Raw genomic sequence first — 20,675 nt, 5'->3', positions numbered from 1 at the left:
GATTCTATCATTTTCTTACACAAACATCTGTATGGTGATTCTATCATTTTCTTACACATACATCTGTATGGTGATTCTATCATTTTCTCACACAAACATCTGTATGGTGATTCTATCATTTTCTCACACAAACATCTGTATGGTGATTCTATCATTTTCTCACACAAACATCTGTATGGTGATTCTATCATTTTCTTACACAAACATCTGTATGGTGATTCTATCATTTTCTTACACAAACATCTGTATGGTATTTATCATTTTCTTACACAAACATCTGTATGGTGATTCTATCATTTTCTAACACAAACATCTGTATGGTGATTCTATCATTTTCTAACACAAACATCTGTATGGTGATTCTATCATTTTCTTACACAAACATCTGTATGGTGATTCTATCATTTTCTTACACAAACATCTGTATGGTATTTATCATTTTCTTACACAAACATCTGTATGGTGATTCTATCATTTTCGTACACAAACATCTGTATGGTGATTCTATAATTTTCTTACACATACATCTGTATGGTGATTCTAACATTTTCTCACACAAACATTTGTATGGTGATTCTATCATTTTCTTACACATACATCTGTATGGTGATTCTAACATTTTCTAACACAAACATCTGTATGGTGATTCTAACATTTTCTAACACAAACATCTGTATGGTGATTCTATCATTTTCTTACACATACATCTGTATGGTGATTCTATCATTTTCTTACACAAACATCTGTATGGTGATTCTATCATTTTCTTACACATACATCTGTATGGTGATTCTATCATTTTCTCACACAAACATCTGTATGGTGATTCTATCATTTTCTCACACAAACATCTGTATGGTGATTCTATCATTTTCTCACACAAACATCTGTATGGTGATTCTATCATTTTCTTACACAAACATCTGTATGGTGATTCTATCATTTTCTTACACAAACATCTGTATGGTATTTATCATTTTCTTACACAAACATCTGTATGGTGATTCTATCATTTTCGTACACAAACATCTGTATGGTGATTCTATAATTTTCTTACACATACATCTGTATGGTGATTCTAACATTTTCTCACACAAACATTTGTATGGTGATTCTATCATTTTCTTACACATACATCTGTATGGTGATTCTAACATTTTCTAACACAAACATCTGTATGGTGATTCTATCATTTTCTAACACAAACATCTGTATGGTGATTCTATCATTTTCTTACACAAACATCTGTATGGTGATTCTATCATTTTCTAACACAAACATCTGTATGGTGATTCTATCATTTTCTTACACAAACATCTGTATGGTATTTATCATTTTCTTACACAAACATCTGTATGGTGATTCTATCATTTTCTAACACAAACATCTGTATGGTGATTCTAACATTTTCTTACACAAACATCTGTATGGTGATTCTATCATTTTCTTACACAAACATCTGTATGGTGATTCTATCATTTTCTTACACAAACATCTGTATGGTGATTCTATCATTTTCTTACACATACATCTGTATGGTGATTCTAACATTTTCTAACACAAACATCTGTATGGTGATTCTATCATTTTCTTACACAAACATCTGTATGGTGATTCTATCATTTTCTTACACAAACATCTGTATGGTGATTCTATCATTTTCTTACACAAACATCTGTATGGTGATTCTATCATTTTCTTACACAAACATCTGTATGGTGATTCTATCATTTTCTTACACATACATCTGTATGGTGATTCTAACATTTTCTAACACAAACATCTGTATGGTGATTCTATCATTTTCTTACACAAACATCTGTATGGTGATTCTATCATTTTCTTACACAAACATCTGTATGGTGATTCTATCATTTTCTTACACATACATCTGTATGGTGATTCTAACATTTTCTAACACAAACATCTGTATGGTGATTCTATCATTTTCTTACACAAACATCTGTATGGTGATTCTATCATTTTCTTACACAAACATCTGTATGGTGATTCTATCATTTTCTTACACATACATCTGTATGGTGATTCTAACATTTTCTAACACAAACATCTGTATGGTGATTCTATCATTTTCTTACACAAACATCTGTATGGTGATTCTATCATTTTCTTACACAAACCTCTGTATGGTGATTCTATCATTTTCTTACACAAACATCTGTATGGTGATTCTATCATTTTCTTACACAAACATCTGTATGGTGATTCTATCATTTTCTTACACATACATCTGTATGGTTATTCTATCATTTTCTTACACAAACATCTGTATGGTGATTCTATCATTTTCTTACACATACATCTGTATGGTTATTCTATCATTTTCTTACACAAACATCTGTATGGTGATTCTATCATTTTCTTACACAAACATTTGTATGGTGATTCTATCATTTTCTTACACAAACATCTGTATGGTGATTCTATCATTTTCTTACACAAACATCTGTATGGTGATTCTATCATTTTCTTACACAAACATCTGTATGGTGATTCTATCATTTTCTTACACATACATCTGTATGGTGATTCTAACATTTTCTAACACAAACATCTGTATGGTGATTCTATCATTTTCTTACACAAACATCTGTATGGTGATTCTATCATTTTCTTACACAAACCTCTGTATGGTGATTCTATCATTTTCTTACACAAACATCTGTATGGTGATTCTATCATTTTCTTACACAAACATCTGTATGGTGATTCTATCATTTTCTTACACATACATCTGTATGGTGATTCTAACATTTTCTAACACAAACATCTGTATGGTGATTCTATCATTTTCTTACACATACATCTGTATGGTGATTCTATCATTTTCTTACACATACATCTGTATGGTGATTCTATCATTTTCTTACACATACATCTGTATGGTGATTCTAACATTTTCTAACACAAACATCTGTATGGTGATTCTATCATTTTCTAACACAAACATCTGTATGGTGATTCTATCATTTTCTTACACAAACATCTGTATGGTGATTCTATCATTTTCTTACACAAACATCTGTATGGTATTTATCATTTTCTTACACAAACATCTGTATGGTGATTCTATCATTTTCGTACACAAACATCTGTATGGTGATTCTATCATTTTCTTACACATACATCTGTATGGTGATTCTAACATTTTCTCACACAAACATCTGTATGGTATTTATCATTTTCTAACACAAACATCTGTATGGTGATTCTATCATTTTCTAACACAAACATCTGTATGGTGATTCTATCATTTTCTTACACAAACATCTGTATGGTGATTCTATCATTTTCTTTTTCTTACACAAACATCTGTATGGTGATTCTATCATTTTCTTACACAAACATCTGTATGGTGATTCTATCATTTTCTTACACAAACATCTGTACGGTGATTCTATCATTTTCTTACACATACATCTGTATGGTGATTCTATCATTTTCTTACACATACATCTGTATGGTGATTCTATCATTTTCTTACACAAACATCTGTATGGTGATTCTATCATTTTCTTACACAAACATCTGTATGGTGATTCTAACATTTTCTAACACAAACATCTGTATGGTGATTCTATCATTTTCTTACACAAACATCTGCATGGTGATTCTATCATTTTTGTACACAAACATCTGTATGGTATTTATATCATTTTCTTACAGTTTACACAAACATCTGTATGGTTATTCTATAATTTTCTTTCACAAACATCTGTATGGTATTTATATCATTTTCTTACAGTTTACACAAACATCTGTATGGTATTTATATCATTTTCTTACACAAACATCTGTATGGTGTTTCTAAGGTCACACTGATGGAATGCGCTGCTGTTTTCATGAATGATTTCTCTGGGATTAGACTCCATTAGGAGGTCGCAGTAATCCGGTGATTACAGTGTTCTGTCCTCAGCATCCGCTCCATTACACAATCTAATGAAACATTTACACGCCTCCATATCATCTCTACAGACGGACAGCAGTCTCAGTAATGAAGGAATCACTGAGACTCGAGAGTCAGCGCTGCTCTTCCTCAGCCTTCTGCTGGACTCTGTGTGTTTGTTAGCAGGGAGTGAATAAAAACATTTGATCATAAAACAAAAACTTGTATTAAAACAGAAGTCTCATTCATCTAACTGGATAAATGTGTACTTGTGTGTGTGTGTGTGTGTGTGTGTGTGTGTGTGTGTGTGTGTGTGTGTGTGTGTGTGTGTGTGTGTGTGTGTGTGTGTGTGTGTGTGTGTGTGTGTGTGTTGGGTAAGAAACGGCCAGGAAATCACGAGTTGTCAGTAAGCAGATGGATCTCATTCAGTGTCAGGTTTCTCTCTCTCTCTCTCTCACACACACACACACACACACACACACACACACACACACACACACACACACCACTGATTCAATCATCCACTCTGCAGTTTCCTTATCAGACAAGTCTGAATCACTGTAAAATGCCCTTAACATACTGAACTACAGTAAAACTGTAACTGCAGTAAAAACAAAAGTGTTTTGTGTATTAAAGGAGTATTACTGGAGTTTATTCAGCACCAGTGTAGATCTGCAGTGCATTACAGTGAATAAAACATCATGAACATGTCATATATGAGGTCTAAAACAGTACAAACAGCCGTTAACAGGCACAACATAATTGAACAGCACCGCTTCTGAATATCCTCAGTGTGAAAGATGCGTGTCAGTGTGGACACAGTAGAGTTCAGTGTTATACCTGACCACTGCTGCTAAAGTGTGTACGGAGATTTGATGGAGACACTGTTTCTCTCAAAATGACCCACAACAGGGAATGTTCTCAGAACTTTGGCTAACATTCTGGCAAGGTTTTCTAAAAGTTATGAAAAAAAGTTCTTCCATTAACGTTAATTCATTTACGACTAAGAATTCTCTTCTTACTAGAATTCCGAGTTTCCGACTTGAAATTCCGACTCGCAATTCCGAGTTTCCAACTTGGAATTCTATATTGGAAACTTGGAATTCCAAGTCAGAAATTTCAAGTCGGAAACTCGGAATTGCGAGTCAGAAGAGTTGGGAGAAATAAAGTCATGGAACTTTTTTCCTGAAACATTTTAGGTCGACTAACTTTTTTAACTCGGAATTGCGAATCAGAAGAGTTGTGACAAATAAAGTCATGGAACTTTTTTCCTGAAACATTTTAGGTCGACTAATTTTTTGAACTCGGAATTGCACAAAATAAAAGTTGGGAAATCGGAATTGTGAGTCAGAAGAGTTGTGACAAATAAAGTCATGGAACTTTTTTCCTGAAACATTTTAGGTCGACTAACTTTTTGAACTCGGAATTGCACAAAATAAAAGTTGGAAACTCGGAATTGCGAGTCAGAAGAGTTGTGACAAATAAAGTCATGGAACTTTTTTCCTATAACATTTTAGGTCGACTAACTTTTTTAACTCGGAATTGCACAAAATAAAAGTTGGAAACTCGGAATTGCGAGTCAGAAGAGTTGTGACAAATAAAGTCATGGAACTTTTTTTTCGGAAACATTTTAGATCGACTAATTTTTTTAACTCGGAATTGCACAAAATAAAAGTTGGGAAATCGGAATTGCGAGTCAGAAGAGTTGTGACAAATAAAGTCATGGAACTTTTTTTTCGGAAACATTTTAGGTCGACTAATTTTTTTAACTCGGAATTGCACAAAATAAAAGTTGGGAAATCGGAATTGCGAGTCAGAAGAGTTGTGACAAATAAAGTCATGGAACTTTTTTTCGGAAACATTTTAGGTCGACTAATTTTTTTAACTCGGAATTGCACAAAATAAAAGTTGGGAAATCGGAATTGCGAGTCAGAAGAGTTGTGACAAATAAAGTCATGGAACTTTTTTTTCGGAAACATTTTAGGTCGACTAACTTTTTTAACTCGGAATTGCACAAAATAAAAGTTGGAAACTCGGAATTGCGAGTCAGAAGAGTTGTGACAAATAAAGTCATGGAACTTTTTTTCGGAAACATTTTAGGTCGACTAACTTTTTGAACTCGGAATTGCACAAAATAAAAGTTGGGAAATCGGAATTGCGAGTCAGAAGAGTTGTGACAAATAAAGTCATGGAACTTTTTTAACTCGGAATTGCACAAAATAAAAGTTGGAAACTCGGAATTGCGAGTCAGAAGAGTTGTGACAAATAAAGTCATGGAACTTTTTTTTCGGAAACATTTTAGGTCGACAAATTTTTTTAACTCGGAATTGCACAAAATAAAAGTTGGGAAATCGGAATTGCGAGTCAGAAGAGTTGTGACAAATAAAGTCATGGAACTTTTTTAACTCGGAATTGCACAAAATAAAAGTTGGAAACTCGGAATTGCGAGTCAGAAGAGTTGTGACAAATAAAGTCATGGAACTTTTTTTTCGGAAACATTTTAGGTCGACTCATTTTTCGAACTCGGAATTGCACAAAATAAAAGTTGGGAAATCGGAATTGCGAGTCAGAAGAGTTGTGACAAATAAAGTCATGGAACTTTTTTTCGGAAACATTTTAGGTCGACTAATTTTTTTAACTCGGAATTGCACAAAATAAAAGTTGGGAAATCGGAATTGCGAGTCAGAAGAGTTGTGACAAATAAAGTCGTGGAATTTTTTTTTCGGAAACATTTTAGGTCGACTAACTTTTTTAACTCGGAATTGCACAAAATAAAAGTTGGAAACTCGGAATTGCGAGTCAGAAGAGTTGTGACAAATAAAGTCATGGAACTTTTTTTCGGAAACATTTTAGGTCGACTAATTTTTTTAACTCGGAATTGCACAAAATAAAAGTTGGGAAATCGGAATTGTGAGTCAGAAGAGTTGTGACAAATAAAGTCATGGAACTTTTTTCCTGAAACATTTTAGGTCGACTAACTTTTTTAACTCGGAATTGCACAAAATAAAAGTTGGGAAATCGGAATTGCGAGTCAGAAGAGTTGTGACAAATAAAGTCATGGAACTTTTTTTTCGGAAACATTTTAGGTCGACTAATTTTTTTAACTCGGAATTGCACAAAATAAAAGTTGGGAAATCGGAATTGCGAGTCAGAAGAGTTGTGACAAATAAAGTCATGGAACTTTTTTCCTGAAACATTTTAGGTCGACTAACTTTTTGAACTCGGAATTGCACAAAATAAAAGTTGGAAACTCGGAATTGCGAGTCAGAAGAGTTGTGACAAATAAAGTCATGGAACTTTTTTTTCGGAAACATTTTAGGTCGACTCATTTTTTTAACTCGGAATTGCATAAAATAAAAGTTGGGAAATCGGAATTGCGAGTCAGAAGAGTTGTGACAAATAAAGTCAAGGAACTTTTTTCCTGAAACATTTTAGGTCGACTAACTTTTTTAACTCGGAATTGCACAAAATAAAAGTTGGAAACTCGGAATTGCGAGTCAGAAGAGTTGTGACAAATAAAGTCATGGAACTTTTTTTTCGGAAACATTTTAGGTCGACTAATTTTTTGAAATCGGAATTGCACAAAATAAAAGTTGGGAAATCGGAATTGCGAGTCAGAAGAGTTGTGACAAATAAAGTCATGGAACTTTTTTCCTGAAACATTTTAGGTCGACTCATTTTTTTAACTCGGAATTGCACAAAATAAAAGTTGGGAAATCGGAATTGCGAGTCAGAAGAGTTGTGACAAATAAAGTCATGGAACTTTTTTCCTGAAACATTTTAGGTCGACTAATTTTTTTAACTCGGAATTGCACAAAATAAAAGTTGGGAAATCGGAATTGCGAGTCAGAAGAGTTGTGACAAATAAAGTCATGGAACTTTTTTTTCGGAAACATTTTAGGTCGACTAATTTTTTGAACTCGGAATTGCACAAAATAAAAGTTGGGAAATCGGAATTGCGAGTCAGAAGAGTTGTGACAAATAAAGTCATGGAACTTTTTTCCTGAAACATTTTAGGTCGACTAATTTTTTTAACTCGGAATTGCACAAAATAAAAGTTGGGAAATCGGAATTGCGAGTCAGAAGAGTTGTGACAAATAAAGTCATGGAACTTTTTTCCTGAAACATTTTAGGTCGACTAATTTTTTTAACTCGGAATTGCACAAAATAAAAGTTGGGAAATCGGAATTGCGAGTCAGAAGAGTTGTGACAAATAAAGTCATGGAACTTTTTTTTCGGAAACATTTTAGGTCGACTAATTTTTTGAACTCGGAATTGCACAAAATAAAAGTTGGGAAATCGGAATTGCGAGTCAGAAGAGTTGTGACAAATAAAGTCATGGAACTTTTTTCCTGAAACATTTTAGGTCGACTAATTTTTTTAACTCGGAATTGCACAAAATAAAAGTTGGGAAATCGGAATTGCGAGTCAGAAGAGTTGTGACAAATAAAGTCATGGAACTTTTTTCCTGAAACATTTTAGGTCGACTAATTTTTTTAACTCGGAATTGCACAAAATAAAAGTTGGGAAATCGGAATTGCGAGTCAGAAGAGTTGTGACAAATAAAGTCATGGAACTTTTTTTTCGGAAACATTTTAGGTCGACTAATTTTTTGAACTCGGAATTGCACAAAATAAAAGTTGGGAAATCGGAATTGCGAGTCAGAAGAGTTGTGACAAATAAAGTCATGGAACTTTCTTAAAATAGTAACATTTAAAAAGTTTCAGAAAAAAGTTCCATGGCATTTTTTTAGCAACTCAGTTTCCGACTTGAAATTCTGACTTGCAATTACTATTAATAAACTCTGAATTCCAAGTTATAAATTGCATGAAATAAAGTCAATTGGAAAAGTCATTTGGAATTGCGAATAATAAACTAAGAATTGAGAAACAAAGTCAGGATTGTGAGAACATTTTCAGAATTGAGAGTCAGAATTGCTCATTTTCTTTTTAAATAAGCTCTTCCAGACAGGTCAGGCATCACAGAAGGTTTCCCAGAACCGTCTTTCAAACGTCTCCCAAATTCTCGCTCATAAATCCGTTTTCACTGATATGGAATTTGCCATTTGTAAAACTCAAGTCAATGTAAAAACACTCTGAAACAGTAACATAAAAAAGCAGATGTACAGATCACATGATTCACATCACAGAACTCCTGAGCTGAGGCCGAGATTAGCGGGATCTGTTTGATCCGCAGTGACGGAGTGCATCATAATCCAGAGACACAACACACACTCCTGGACGGAGAGATTGAGTCCGACGCCTGGGATTATCTCAACGTTTCTGAAGGAAATCATATTCTGCTGCATCTCACACACACTCACATCAAGATCATCAGGAACATCAATATCTGAGACAGAATTACAGCGTCTGCGAATTATTGATCCGTTATAATAACATCGGAGAAGAGGATCATTCCAGCTCCTCCGTAACATCATGTTTATCAGCGTCTAATGCAGCAGAACACTCTCGCTTTCCAGCACAAACATCTGAACATTCTCACATTAAGATGCATTTACTCTTCTGAGACACGCAGGACAGAGAAAGTGAACACACACACACACACACACACACACACACCTCAACTACTGAAACACCTGCAACAAGAAATGATGTTTAATGCTCATTTTATTGAAAAACATCTGTGCACATGATGAATATAACTGTTAGTGTACATTCATGTGTGTGACTGAGAAAAACAACATCCACTCACACACACTCTCTCTCTCTCTCTCACACACACACACACACAATCAAACACTCGGTTCATGGTCACGGTTCATGGTTTGAACACAGTTCATTACAGTGAATCTACAGGCAGACTTCTCTTGTGTAAACAATAAACGTTACAGTAATGAAACACTATAAAGCATCACGATACTAAATATGTCCTGCAACGATTCTTCAAACATTCACGATCGACACGACATGAGAACAAACCTCGACCTCCAGAACATCATGTCTCCTTCCTCAGAGTCTCTGTCTCGTCTGCCAGCACAGATATATATATATATATATACAGATATATAAAATATTCTGAAATCAAGACACATTTACTGGAGAAGCGCGACTGAAGATATTGAGCTTGAGTTCTGAAAAGATTTATCAAAATGAAGTGAGTTTGAGCTTAAAACAAGAACTAATATCTGCCAAAACGAGACAGAAACACTGAGGAAGAGCATCATTATTAATCTTGCAGTAAACAAACCTCGGTTTATTCATGAAACAGAAACACACACACATGACCTCGATAAAGGAATAAATAAGCGCATTATAAAAGAGTTATGATCCAGTGTGTGAAGAGACTGCAGGAGTCCCGCCCCTGTTGTCGAGAGGTCAAGGGTCATGTGCAGTCGCCCTGTTGTCGAGAGGTCAAGGGTCATGTGCAGTCGCTCCTGTCAGCGAGAGGTCAAGGGTCATGTGCAGTCGCTCCCGCTCCTGTCAGGCGAGAGGTCAAGGGTCATGTGTAGTCGCTCCTGTCAGGCGAGAGGTCAAGGGTCATATGCAGTCGCTCCTGTCAGGCGAGAGGTCAAGGGTCATATGCAGTCGCTCCTGTCAGGCGAGAGGTCAAGGGTCATGTGCAGTCGCCCTGTTGTTGAGAGGTCAAGGGTCATGTGCAGTCGCTCCTGTCAGCGAGAGGTCAAGGGTCATGTGCAGTCGCTCCCGCTCCTGTCAGGCGAGAGGTCAAGGGTCACATGCAGTCGATCCTGTCGGCGAGAGGTCAAGGGTCACATACAGTTGCTCCTGTTGGCAAGAGGTCAAGGGTCACGTGCAGTCGCTCCCGCTCCTGTCAGGCGAGAGGTCAAGGGTCAAGTGCAGTTGCTCCTGTCGTCGAGAGGTCAAGGGTCACGTGCAGTCGATCCCGCTCTTGTCAGGCAAGAGGTCAAGGGTCACGTGCAGTCGCTCCCGCTCCTGTCAGACGAGCGGCCAATGGTCAAGTGCAGTCGCGCCTGTCGGCGAGAAGTCAAGGGTCATGTGCGGGCGAGAGGTCAAGGGTCACTTGCGGGCGAGAGGTCAAGGGTCACTTGCAGTCGCTCCGCTGGCACACGGTGAGGTTTGGCATGTTTGGAATCGCTCAGAGTTCTGGGATATTGCACTCAGTGTAAAGGCCGATCAGTTACTGAGGGAATAAGGCCTCGCTCCTGTGGAATCTCTCCGGCAGGACTAATGATGAAGATGAAGATGATGATGGTGTTCGGATCACATGCTCTCAATGTTCTGAACCAACGTCCTTCCAGGAACGGTATAAGAATGTTCGTTCAGAAACTTTTTAGTTAAACGTTTTTTAAATGTTACTACATGTTTCAGAACATTCAAAAGTAACGTTCCAGTAATGTTCCCTTAATGTTCACATAACCATGGAAAAACATTGGGAAACATATTTAGAAAACTGGACGTTTCAGAGAACATTCAGAAATAACATGTTTGGTTCTCAATGGGAAAGTTGTCAGAATGTTCTTTAACATATTTTTGTTCACTAGGAAACGGTGTTGAAAACTAGATAATATTTGGGGTGTAAAACACTCATGATTAGTGTGATTAAAACACTGACCTCAAGATCTGAGTCTTTAACCCTCTGGTGCTGTTGCTCATTTATTTATTTTATTTTATTTTTTCCTTCATGGGAATGTTACGAAACTTGGTAAAGGTTTTGGCACTTGCTGTGACATGATTCGAAAAGGTTAAATGATCCTGAAAACAATAGTCCCACTCGTGCTCCTCGCGTCAGGAACGACGCATTAGAAACGAATGGAAGAGTTTCCTCTAGTGGAAGCGTGTGGAACTGCAGCCAAACACACTCTCACTGAAAGCTCATTTACTGAGATATCAAGCTCACATTATGAACACAACTTGTTTAGATTTATGGCTTTGATTTTCTTGCATATAGATTTCATATAAAAATTGAAAATAGTATTTTTGTGCATTTTTCATAACAATACACGTCAAATTCTGTAACTTTTTAAAACTTTTTTCACTTCATCAATAATCTGCCAAGTGTCGTCTTTAAAGGAGAAGTTCACTTTAAAAAAAACTTTTGCTGATAATTTACTCACCCCCATGTCATCCAAGATGTCCATGTCTTTCTTTCTTCAGTCGAAAAGAAATTAAGGTTTTTGATGAAAACATTCCAGGATTTTTTCACATATTATGGATTCCATTGGGACCCAAACGGTTCAAGGTCCAAATGACAGTTTCATTGCCGCTTCAAAGGGCTTTAAACGATACCAGACGATGAATAAGGGTCTTATCTAGCGAAACGATCGGTCATTTCAAAAATAAAATAAAAAGTTGACGTTTTATAAGCACAAATGTTCGGCTTGCTCTGTTCTGTGATGCGCGTTCGTGACGTCACGTAATACGCAATTACGTTGAAAAGGTCACGCTTGAAAAATTGAAGAAAATGTTCTTTTTGGCTTTTTAATATTAAAACACTCAGGATGCGCACACGAAATGGGCATTTTAAACGATAAACTGACACAAATACATTTGAAAATGTTTATATGGTCCTCCTTCCGCACATTTGTAAACACATCAAACTTGACCTTTTCAACGTAATTGCGTATTACGTGACGTCACGAACGCGCATCACAGAACAGAGCAAGGCGAACATTTGTGCTTATAAAACGTCAACTTTTTATTTTATTTTTGAAATGACCGATCGTTTCGCTAGATAAGACCCTTATTCATCGTCTGGTATCGTTTAAAGCCCTTTGAAGCGGCAATGAAACTGTCATTTGGACCTTGAACCGTTTGGGTCCCAATGGAATCCATAATATGTGGAAAAATCCTGGAATGTTTTCATCAAAAACCTTAATTTCTTTTCGACTGAAGAAAGAAAGACATGGACATCTTGGATGACATGGGGGTGAGTAAATTATCAGCAAAAGTTTTTTCAAAAGTGAACTTCTCCTTTAAGAGATCAAACTTCAGGCTGTCGCTTTAAAGCGTTCAGGATTTACCACAGTTTAAGTTGGACATTTCATTATCAGGTCTATGCTCATAACGTGAATAAATGGATTATAGAAAAATCCCCTAAAAGTACAAAATATTAAATAAAAACATTGTCAAACTAAAATATACTACATTCCTTTCATTGAAATAAAAAAAATCATGTCCTTTTTGAGCGACAGGTGAACAGCACCAGAGTTAAACAGAGCCAGAGTTAAACAGAGCCAGAGTTAAACAGAGCCAGAATAGAGTTCAGATTCTGCATTTTCTGTAATTATCACAAGTAAACCTGATCATTACAATAACACATTTTGGTCGGTGACAGCAGAATAGAAATATTAATAATTCTGCTTAACTACAGATGTTAGTTAGACACACGAGATTCACCTCTGACTACATTATTTACCTACATAATTTATTAATAATAATAATTCTACACATGGAAGGTGTCAAATTTGGTGCTGAATTAAATCTAAGTTTTCAGTTTAGCTGAACGACATCATCATACGCAGTTGCAGTTTTGTGCTGTGATACATTGTGGCACGATGCATTGTTACACCCCTAATAATATCATATCATATATTTATATTTTATATGGAGTGAGTCACCGTTTACATATGTTTTATCATTCTGAATTCAGATGTAGTTACTAGAGTTCATAGTTCACAGTATAACTCGGGTGTTTTGTTTCGGCTGCTTCATGTGAACCGGAAATGAGATAAACTGTAGCGGTCACTAATATCTAAACATTCATAAATCAAGATATATTTACTGGAGAAGAAGCGAAATGACTAAAGATATTAAGTCTTGTTTTATGAAGAATATTGTCTTTGATTTTTCTGACCCTGTTGGTGGATTTTTGTTCTTGTTTTAAGCAAAGAATAAATTTTTCAATATTTCCATAAAACAAGACTTAATATCTGAAGTCATTTCGCTTCTTCTCCACTCAAACCCCAGACAGAGACACAGTGTCGGCCCAGATCCGGCACATGTGGACTCCACGCGCACCAGGTGTACCAGATGTTTTCACAGATTCAACGTTTTTCAAAAATTAGCACCTTGGAACCGGTTTAAAAGTGTGTGTTCTCGAGCTCCAGACACTGTGTGAATGAACGGCCGGAACACATTAAAAGTTTCTGTTTTCTGTAGAACGGTGTGTGTTAGCGACCCTTAAGTTAATCACTAATGATCTTTGCAACAGAATCAATCAAAACTAACTTTATCTGGACAATAACTTTATTCTAGATCTGCTGTAAAGCCTAAACAATCTCTGTTACTGTAATCTCCTATTATCACTGTAAAGCTGCTGTGCAACATCTATAGTGTTAAAGCGCTGTATGACTGAAGGAGACTCGACTTGCTGTGGGCCGACACTGTTGCTGTCTGGGACAGGTGAAGGTGTTTAGGCACTAACAGCAGTGATCTCACTGTATATCTCACTCACTATAATCATCATCATCATCATCATCATCATCTTACAAAGAGCTGCACGCGTGATAAGCGCGCGCCACTCACCGGGTCACGTGTCAACAACTGTACGCATTTCATACACATGTTCAGGAACGGTATCCAGCGCGTTCACGGCGCGCGCGGGTCCGAACACAGTCCAGCGTCAGAGCGAGCGCTCTCGGTCAGTGAATGCCGTTCTGCGTGAACGCGCCGTCCTCCTCGCGCTCCACATCGCACGCGTCGTCCTCGTCATCAGCGTGCGAAAGCTGCGAGATCCGGTCGAACGCGTCGTCCACCGCGTTCGGGATGATGTTGACGTACGCGCTCGCGGCCTCCTTGTGGAACAGCGTGTCCTGGTTGAAGGACACGAGCTCGTTGCTGATGTTGATCGTGTCCACGGGGGTCCGGCACCGGTTCCGGCAGCCCAGCAGGCTCGAGAAGCCCTTGCGGAACTCCGCGTTGAACGCGTAAATCACGGGGTTCAGCGACGAGTTGGTCCAGCCGAACCACACGAACACGTCGAAGGTGGTGTCGCTGACGCACGGCGGGCCCGCGGACGGTTCGCGGGGGCAGAACGGAACCACGCAGTTCAGCACGAAGAATGGCAGCCAGCAGAACACGAACACGCCCATGATCACGGACAGAGTCTTCAGAACTTTAGTCTCGCGGTTGAAGTTCGTCTTCAGGCTGCTGTGTGAAGGGTGATGATGATGATGATGATGGCACGCGAGCCGGTTCGTACGGTTGTTCTGCGCATGCGCTGCCGCGCGCTCCAGTGAAGCGATCCTCCGGATCTGGATGTGCGCGATCCGATAGATCCGCGTGTACGTGACGATCATGATGGCCACGGGAATGTAGAAGCTGATGAGGGATGAGGAGATTGCGTACTCGCGGCTCAGGCTCGAGTCGCAGGTGTCCTCGGCGGCGCGCGCGTCGGTGGCGTTGGACCCGGGCTCCGCGGAGGCTTTGTGCCAGTCGAGCTGCACCGGGATGAAGGAGATGAGCACCGACAGGGTCCACAACGCGCCGATCATCACGCACGCCACGCGCGGGGTCATCTTGCGCTCGTAGCGGAACGGGCTGCTGATGGCCCAGTACCGGTCCACGCTGATCACGCACAGGTTCAGGATGGACGCGGTGGAGCACATGATGTCGAACGCCACCCAGATGTCGCAGAACGCACCGAACGGCCAGAACCCGGTGACCTCCGTGACCGCCTTCCACGGCATCACGAGCACGGCCACGAGCAGGTCCGACACGGCCAGCGATACGATGAAGATGTTCGTGACTTTCGCGCGCAGGTGTCGGAACCGCAGCACGGCCGCGCACACCAGAATATTCCCGAACAGAGTCCAGAGGATCAGAACGCTCAGCACGGTCCCGGTGAGCGCGCGCGCCAGCAGCTCCCGCGGCTCCGGCTCGGTCCGGTTGGGCATGTTGAGTCCCGGGCGCGCTCACGGGTCGCCATCGGGTGTGTGTGCGAGCGCGTGCGTCTCCGGTGCTGGTGTGTCCCGCATTACGGACGCGCACGATCAAAGAGGGAATCCGACACCGAGCGGCTCCAGATGATCCGAGCGCGGGCGCGCGGATAAGTGTGTGTGTGTGTGTGTGTGTGCGTGAGTGTGTGAGCTTGACGGTCGTCCGACCTCTCTGAGCGATAGGGAACTGTGCACTGTTATTTTGAGCGAGAGAGAAAGAGGGAGAGAGTGAGAGAGAATCAGTGATGCGCTTACTCACACTCACACACGCACGCACGCACGCACACACACACACACACACACACACACACACACTGAATTCGAAATTGTTCACAGAATTCTGAAATGTTGATTAGTTTGATGTATGATGATTAAAAATGCTTTAATACATTGAGACAGTCATGTCAATAAAGCACATTGTGAATGGAGAGAGAGAGAAACACACGTGACTCTGGATATGCAGTGAATGACAGAATCACAGGCGGAATCACGGCTTATATAGTTATAGTTTATATAGTGCAACAGATCACAATTCAATAATTATCTCACCTTTTCATTTTTCATTTATATCTCACCTTTTCCATTCAATTTCATATTGATAGCATGTTCTCTATCCATGAAATATAATGCGGACGAGATGCATGCAGTTCTTTCACAATCATGTTTTGGTATTTAAAAAAAAAAAAACTCTACAGAGGTAATTATTTTAAAATGCAAGAAAAATGTCAAACCGCAAAAACAAGTGTGCGGAGTGACGCCATCGCGTTATAAGCGTTCACAGCGTTCATATGTTCCTCTGATTCCTCATAGTCACGGCGCGCGCACGCGAGTTTTGCTTTGAGGATTCATTCAAATCAGCGCAACAATTAATGCCGCGGACACGAGCATGAGCAAGTTCACACGTTCTCATTTGTTACACTGTTTATTTAAATTTAAGTTATGTTATAATATTATAATAATATATTTTTTCTATTATTTTGATGTTTTTTATAATTATTCTATGTATTGCAACCTTTGTTTTATTTATGTATTATTTATTACAATATTATGAATTATTGTACTGTCATGCCAATAAAGCTATTTTTATTGAATTGAATTTAAAAATTGCATAAGTGCGTCTGCAGCGCCGCCTACAGGCGTGCACGCGCATCGTCAGTCTGTGCTCGTGCTTGACAGAACAGGTCAGGATTCGACAGGTGTGTGTGTGTGTGTGTGTGTGTGTGTGTGTGTGTGTGTGTGTGTGTGTGTGTGTGTGTGAGAGTGAGAGTGTGTGAGTGAGAGTGTGTGTGTGTGTGTGTGTGTGTGTGTGTGTGTGTGTGTGTGTGTGTGTGTGTGTGTGTGTGTGTGTGTGTGTGTGATGCGTGGAGGAACTGTGGGAATGTCAGGAGCCTCAGGTGTTGCTGAGACTCGGAGCTCGAGGTGAGACTACAGTTCAACACTGAGCCTGTACACACATCAGCCAGAGGGGATTGTGTGATTGCATGAGGAAGAGAAGAGCTTGAACTGTCAGACTGAGACACACAGCTGGAGCACATCTGTGTTTAAATCCCGCAGACACACACTGACCTGATCTTCTCTATCACTGCGCTTTACTCTTCACTGTTTGACGAGCTCGAGTCGCTGTGGATCTCTGACTTCAGTCACTCTGATCTCCAGGATCTGCTGCTCTTCACGTGTTGTCCAAAAAAAGACCAAATTCTGATTTATTTTTTTGTCAATGAAATGAATGTACTATATTTTAGTTTGAAAGTGTTTTTTATTTAATATTTTTAGGGGATTTTTTTCATACTTCATTATATTTTCGCTGTATTTATGATCCATTTATTCACTTTTTGAGCATAGACCTGAACATTTAATTTCCAACTTAAACTGTGGTAAATCTTCTTGTCATCTTGAAACATCTTGTGTCGCTTCAAACCTGTTTGACTGAATCCTCTGTGGAACATCAAAGTCAATGGGGTCGAATGTTGTTCGGCTCCAAACATTCTTCAAAATATCTACATTCGCTTAAAACAGAAAGTCAGTCAAATGCAGTTTTATGCACAAGTTCGACACCGCTCTGAGGTCGCAGGATCATCTGCTCTGTCCAGTGGTGTAGTGGTAAAAAAAGAGGTGGGTAAACTATAAATTCTGGTGGACCACGACGTGGTCACCCGGTAAGGTGGGCCACTGCCTACCGGTGTATGTGTATCCTGATGACATCGCTATATATAGGCTATCATTTGATGGTACTACCAAGGTGTTGTAGTATAACTACAGGAAATCAGTGATGTGTGAACTGAATTTGGCAACAATACAGTGAATTACAGTGAAGTTATTGAATATTTTTCATAATAAAAATCATCAAAAAGATACATTTACAATTTTACATACAATTAAAAACTTCTTTTTTTTTCAAAATAAGTGTTGTAGTATAACCATCAGAACAGCAGTGATGTGTGAACTGAATTTGGCAACAATACTGTGAATTACAGTGAAGTTATTGAATATTGTTCATAAAAATCATACATTTACAATTGTATATACAATTTAAAATATATTTTTCCCAAAATAAGTGTTGTAGTATAACCATCAGGACATCACTGATGTGTAAACTGAATTTGGCAACAATACAGTGAATTACAGTGAAGTTATTGAATATTTTTCATAATAAAAATCATCAACATGATACATTTACAATTGTATATCAAATTAAAAATATTATTTTTTTTCCAAAATAAGTGTTGTAGTATAACCATCAGGACAGCAGTGATGTGTGAACTTATTTTGATGACACTATAGTGTGTGACAGTGAAGTTATTGACTGTTTTCGGGTTTCGCACTTTGCAGACGGTCCCTTCGGATCTGCCTCTCTGCCGCCTGAGCATAGAGATCAATGTATTTTGTCCACTGTGAGGGAAAGCTCGTTTTGAGAAAAAAATAGGTTGTAGCTGCTTGTCTACATACTACGATTAAAAAGAGGTGTTATTTGTGTAGTAACAACGTTTAGCTCACGAGTTATTGACCCGGGAAGTTCGAATCTGTGAATTTACTGCCAACTTTACTCAACTCGGCGCGCTGCGCTCTCTGCTCCGTGTTTGCGCGCTGCGCGTTCTGCTCTGTAGTTAACGGCCCAAATGCTCGAATCATGTGCCGATCGGCGATCACGCACTGGAAAAGCAAAGTCCGCTCAAATATCGTGAAATTTAGAGGTGGATAAACGCACTTTGGAGGTGGGCAAACGCTATTTCCAAATTTTGGGAGGTGCTTAAACGGCGTTTACGTGCGTTTAGCCTCCACTACATCCCTGGCTCTGTCCTTTTAAAAAGATCGTAGTGATTTACCGTTCACTTTCCTGAGAAAGCTGGATAATGTGATGTTTTTCACACAAAACTTCTTAGTGTAGCAGTATTGAGTTGAAATATAATCAAGTGTGAAAAATCGGCTGTGCAAAAGGAAGGATGTGGAAGGGTTTGAGGCGGGCTGACACTCTCAAACCATCAGACCTGACCGAGACGTTTTACGAGGAAGAGTGGCCAACATTCAGTTGCATTCAACTCAGTGCGTGTAAGAACGACAGGAGTTAGGGTTAGTTCAGGACTTCTCAGTGTGTGTAAGAATGACAGGAGCTCTACTGGATACTGATGTGGAACACACATTGGGCTGTCCACATTTCCGGACCTGTCTGTTTTTGTTAGGACTCACATTGTGTTGTTTCTGATTCAATAAATGTTATTTCAAAACTGAAATCTTACTGCTTCTTAAAGTATAAATTTAAGGAAGCTTCTTTTTCGACAGCACTTGATCCAGTAATACTAACACTTTCTCTACTACTCTATTCTATTCTGTTCTATAACAAAAACAAAAATTCTGCATTAGATTAAACCAAGAAGGGTCACAGCACTTGCATATTGTTGTCCTATTGTTAGTTTCACTGCTTCTATTGTTCTCATTTGTAAGTCGTTTTGGATAAAAGCGTCTGCTAAATGAATAAATGTAAATATAAATTATATCCAGATGAAGTTGCTGCTTCGAAAGCCCAGCAGATTATAAACTGAAATTATGATAATAATCAGGGATGCCCAAACATTTGCATAAAACTAGATTGAAAACGTCTCGGTTACTAACGTAATCTCGGTTCCCTGAGATGAGGGAACGAGTGTTGCGTAAGCCTTAGCTTAGGCGTTGTTTTAAATGCCCCGCCTCACCTGCGGCCCGTGCCGAGCCCCCCTCACAGCTGGAGACCGCCACATCCTATGCGTTTCCTGCCTGGGGAAGGACCACGCCGACCTCAACAGGCTCGACGAATGGTTTCTTCCGGAACTCTATGACGAGCTAACAAAGTAATGGAAGGCGCCGTTTTCCGCCAGGCTGAAAACTTCAGTCTCCTCGACGCTCTCCGTTGTTGACGCCGCCCAGGAAAAAGGCTACCAGCATCTTCCCCCTATCGAAGAGGCTGTGTCCACGCACCTTTGTCCGCCCTCCACTGGATAACAGTCTAAGGCCGCTCACCCCTCAAACGCCTGTCAAACTACGTCAGCTCTCACCGGTCACGCCTACGCCGCCGCCGGTCAAGCTGCATCAGCACTCCACACGATGGCGGTGCTTCAAGTGTTTCAGGCCAACCTTCTCCGTACTATGGACGAGGTCGGTCCGGACCCAGAGGCGTTTAGAGAACTGCGCAGCGCAACTGACCTAGCCCTGCGAGCTACGAAAACCACCGCTCAGGCTATCGGTAGAAACATGGCTGTTCTCACCGTCATGGAGCGCCATCTGTGGCTAACACTAACAGATATGAAGGACGTGAACAGATCCTCCTTCCTGGACTCGCCGATCTCGCCATCCGGTCTGTTTGGCCCATCTGTCAAGGGCTTCACGGAGCGCTTCACTGAAGCTCAGAAAGCGTCACAGGCT

General features: G+C 39.5%; 2 protein-coding genes across 2 annotated transcripts in view; one reads left to right on the top strand and one right to left on the bottom strand.

The window, feature by feature from the left end:
* Nucleotides 1-20,675, top strand: part of slc2a9l2 (solute carrier family 2 member 9, like 2) — a 177,799-nt gene that overhangs the window by 63,717 nt on the left and 93,407 nt on the right. The gene's annotated exons all lie outside the window — the stretch shown is intronic.
* drd5a (dopamine receptor D5a) lies at nucleotides 13,100-16,190 on the bottom strand. Its single transcript, XM_082177442.1, has one exon. It carries the CDS (start codon nucleotides 15,738-15,740, stop codon nucleotides 14,487-14,489), a length of 1,254 nt encoding a protein of 417 aa, XP_082033568.1. The 5' UTR covers nucleotides 15,741-16,190; the 3' UTR covers nucleotides 13,100-14,486.

The sequence above is a fragment of the Leuciscus leuciscus genome (assembly GCF_965113295.1).
Source record: "Leuciscus leuciscus genome assembly, chromosome: 8".
NCBI lineage: Eukaryota > Metazoa > Chordata > Actinopteri > Cypriniformes > Leuciscidae > Leuciscus > Leuciscus leuciscus.
Note: the sequence above shows the minus strand (reverse complement) of the source record. Positions and strands in the feature narration are given on the sequence as shown.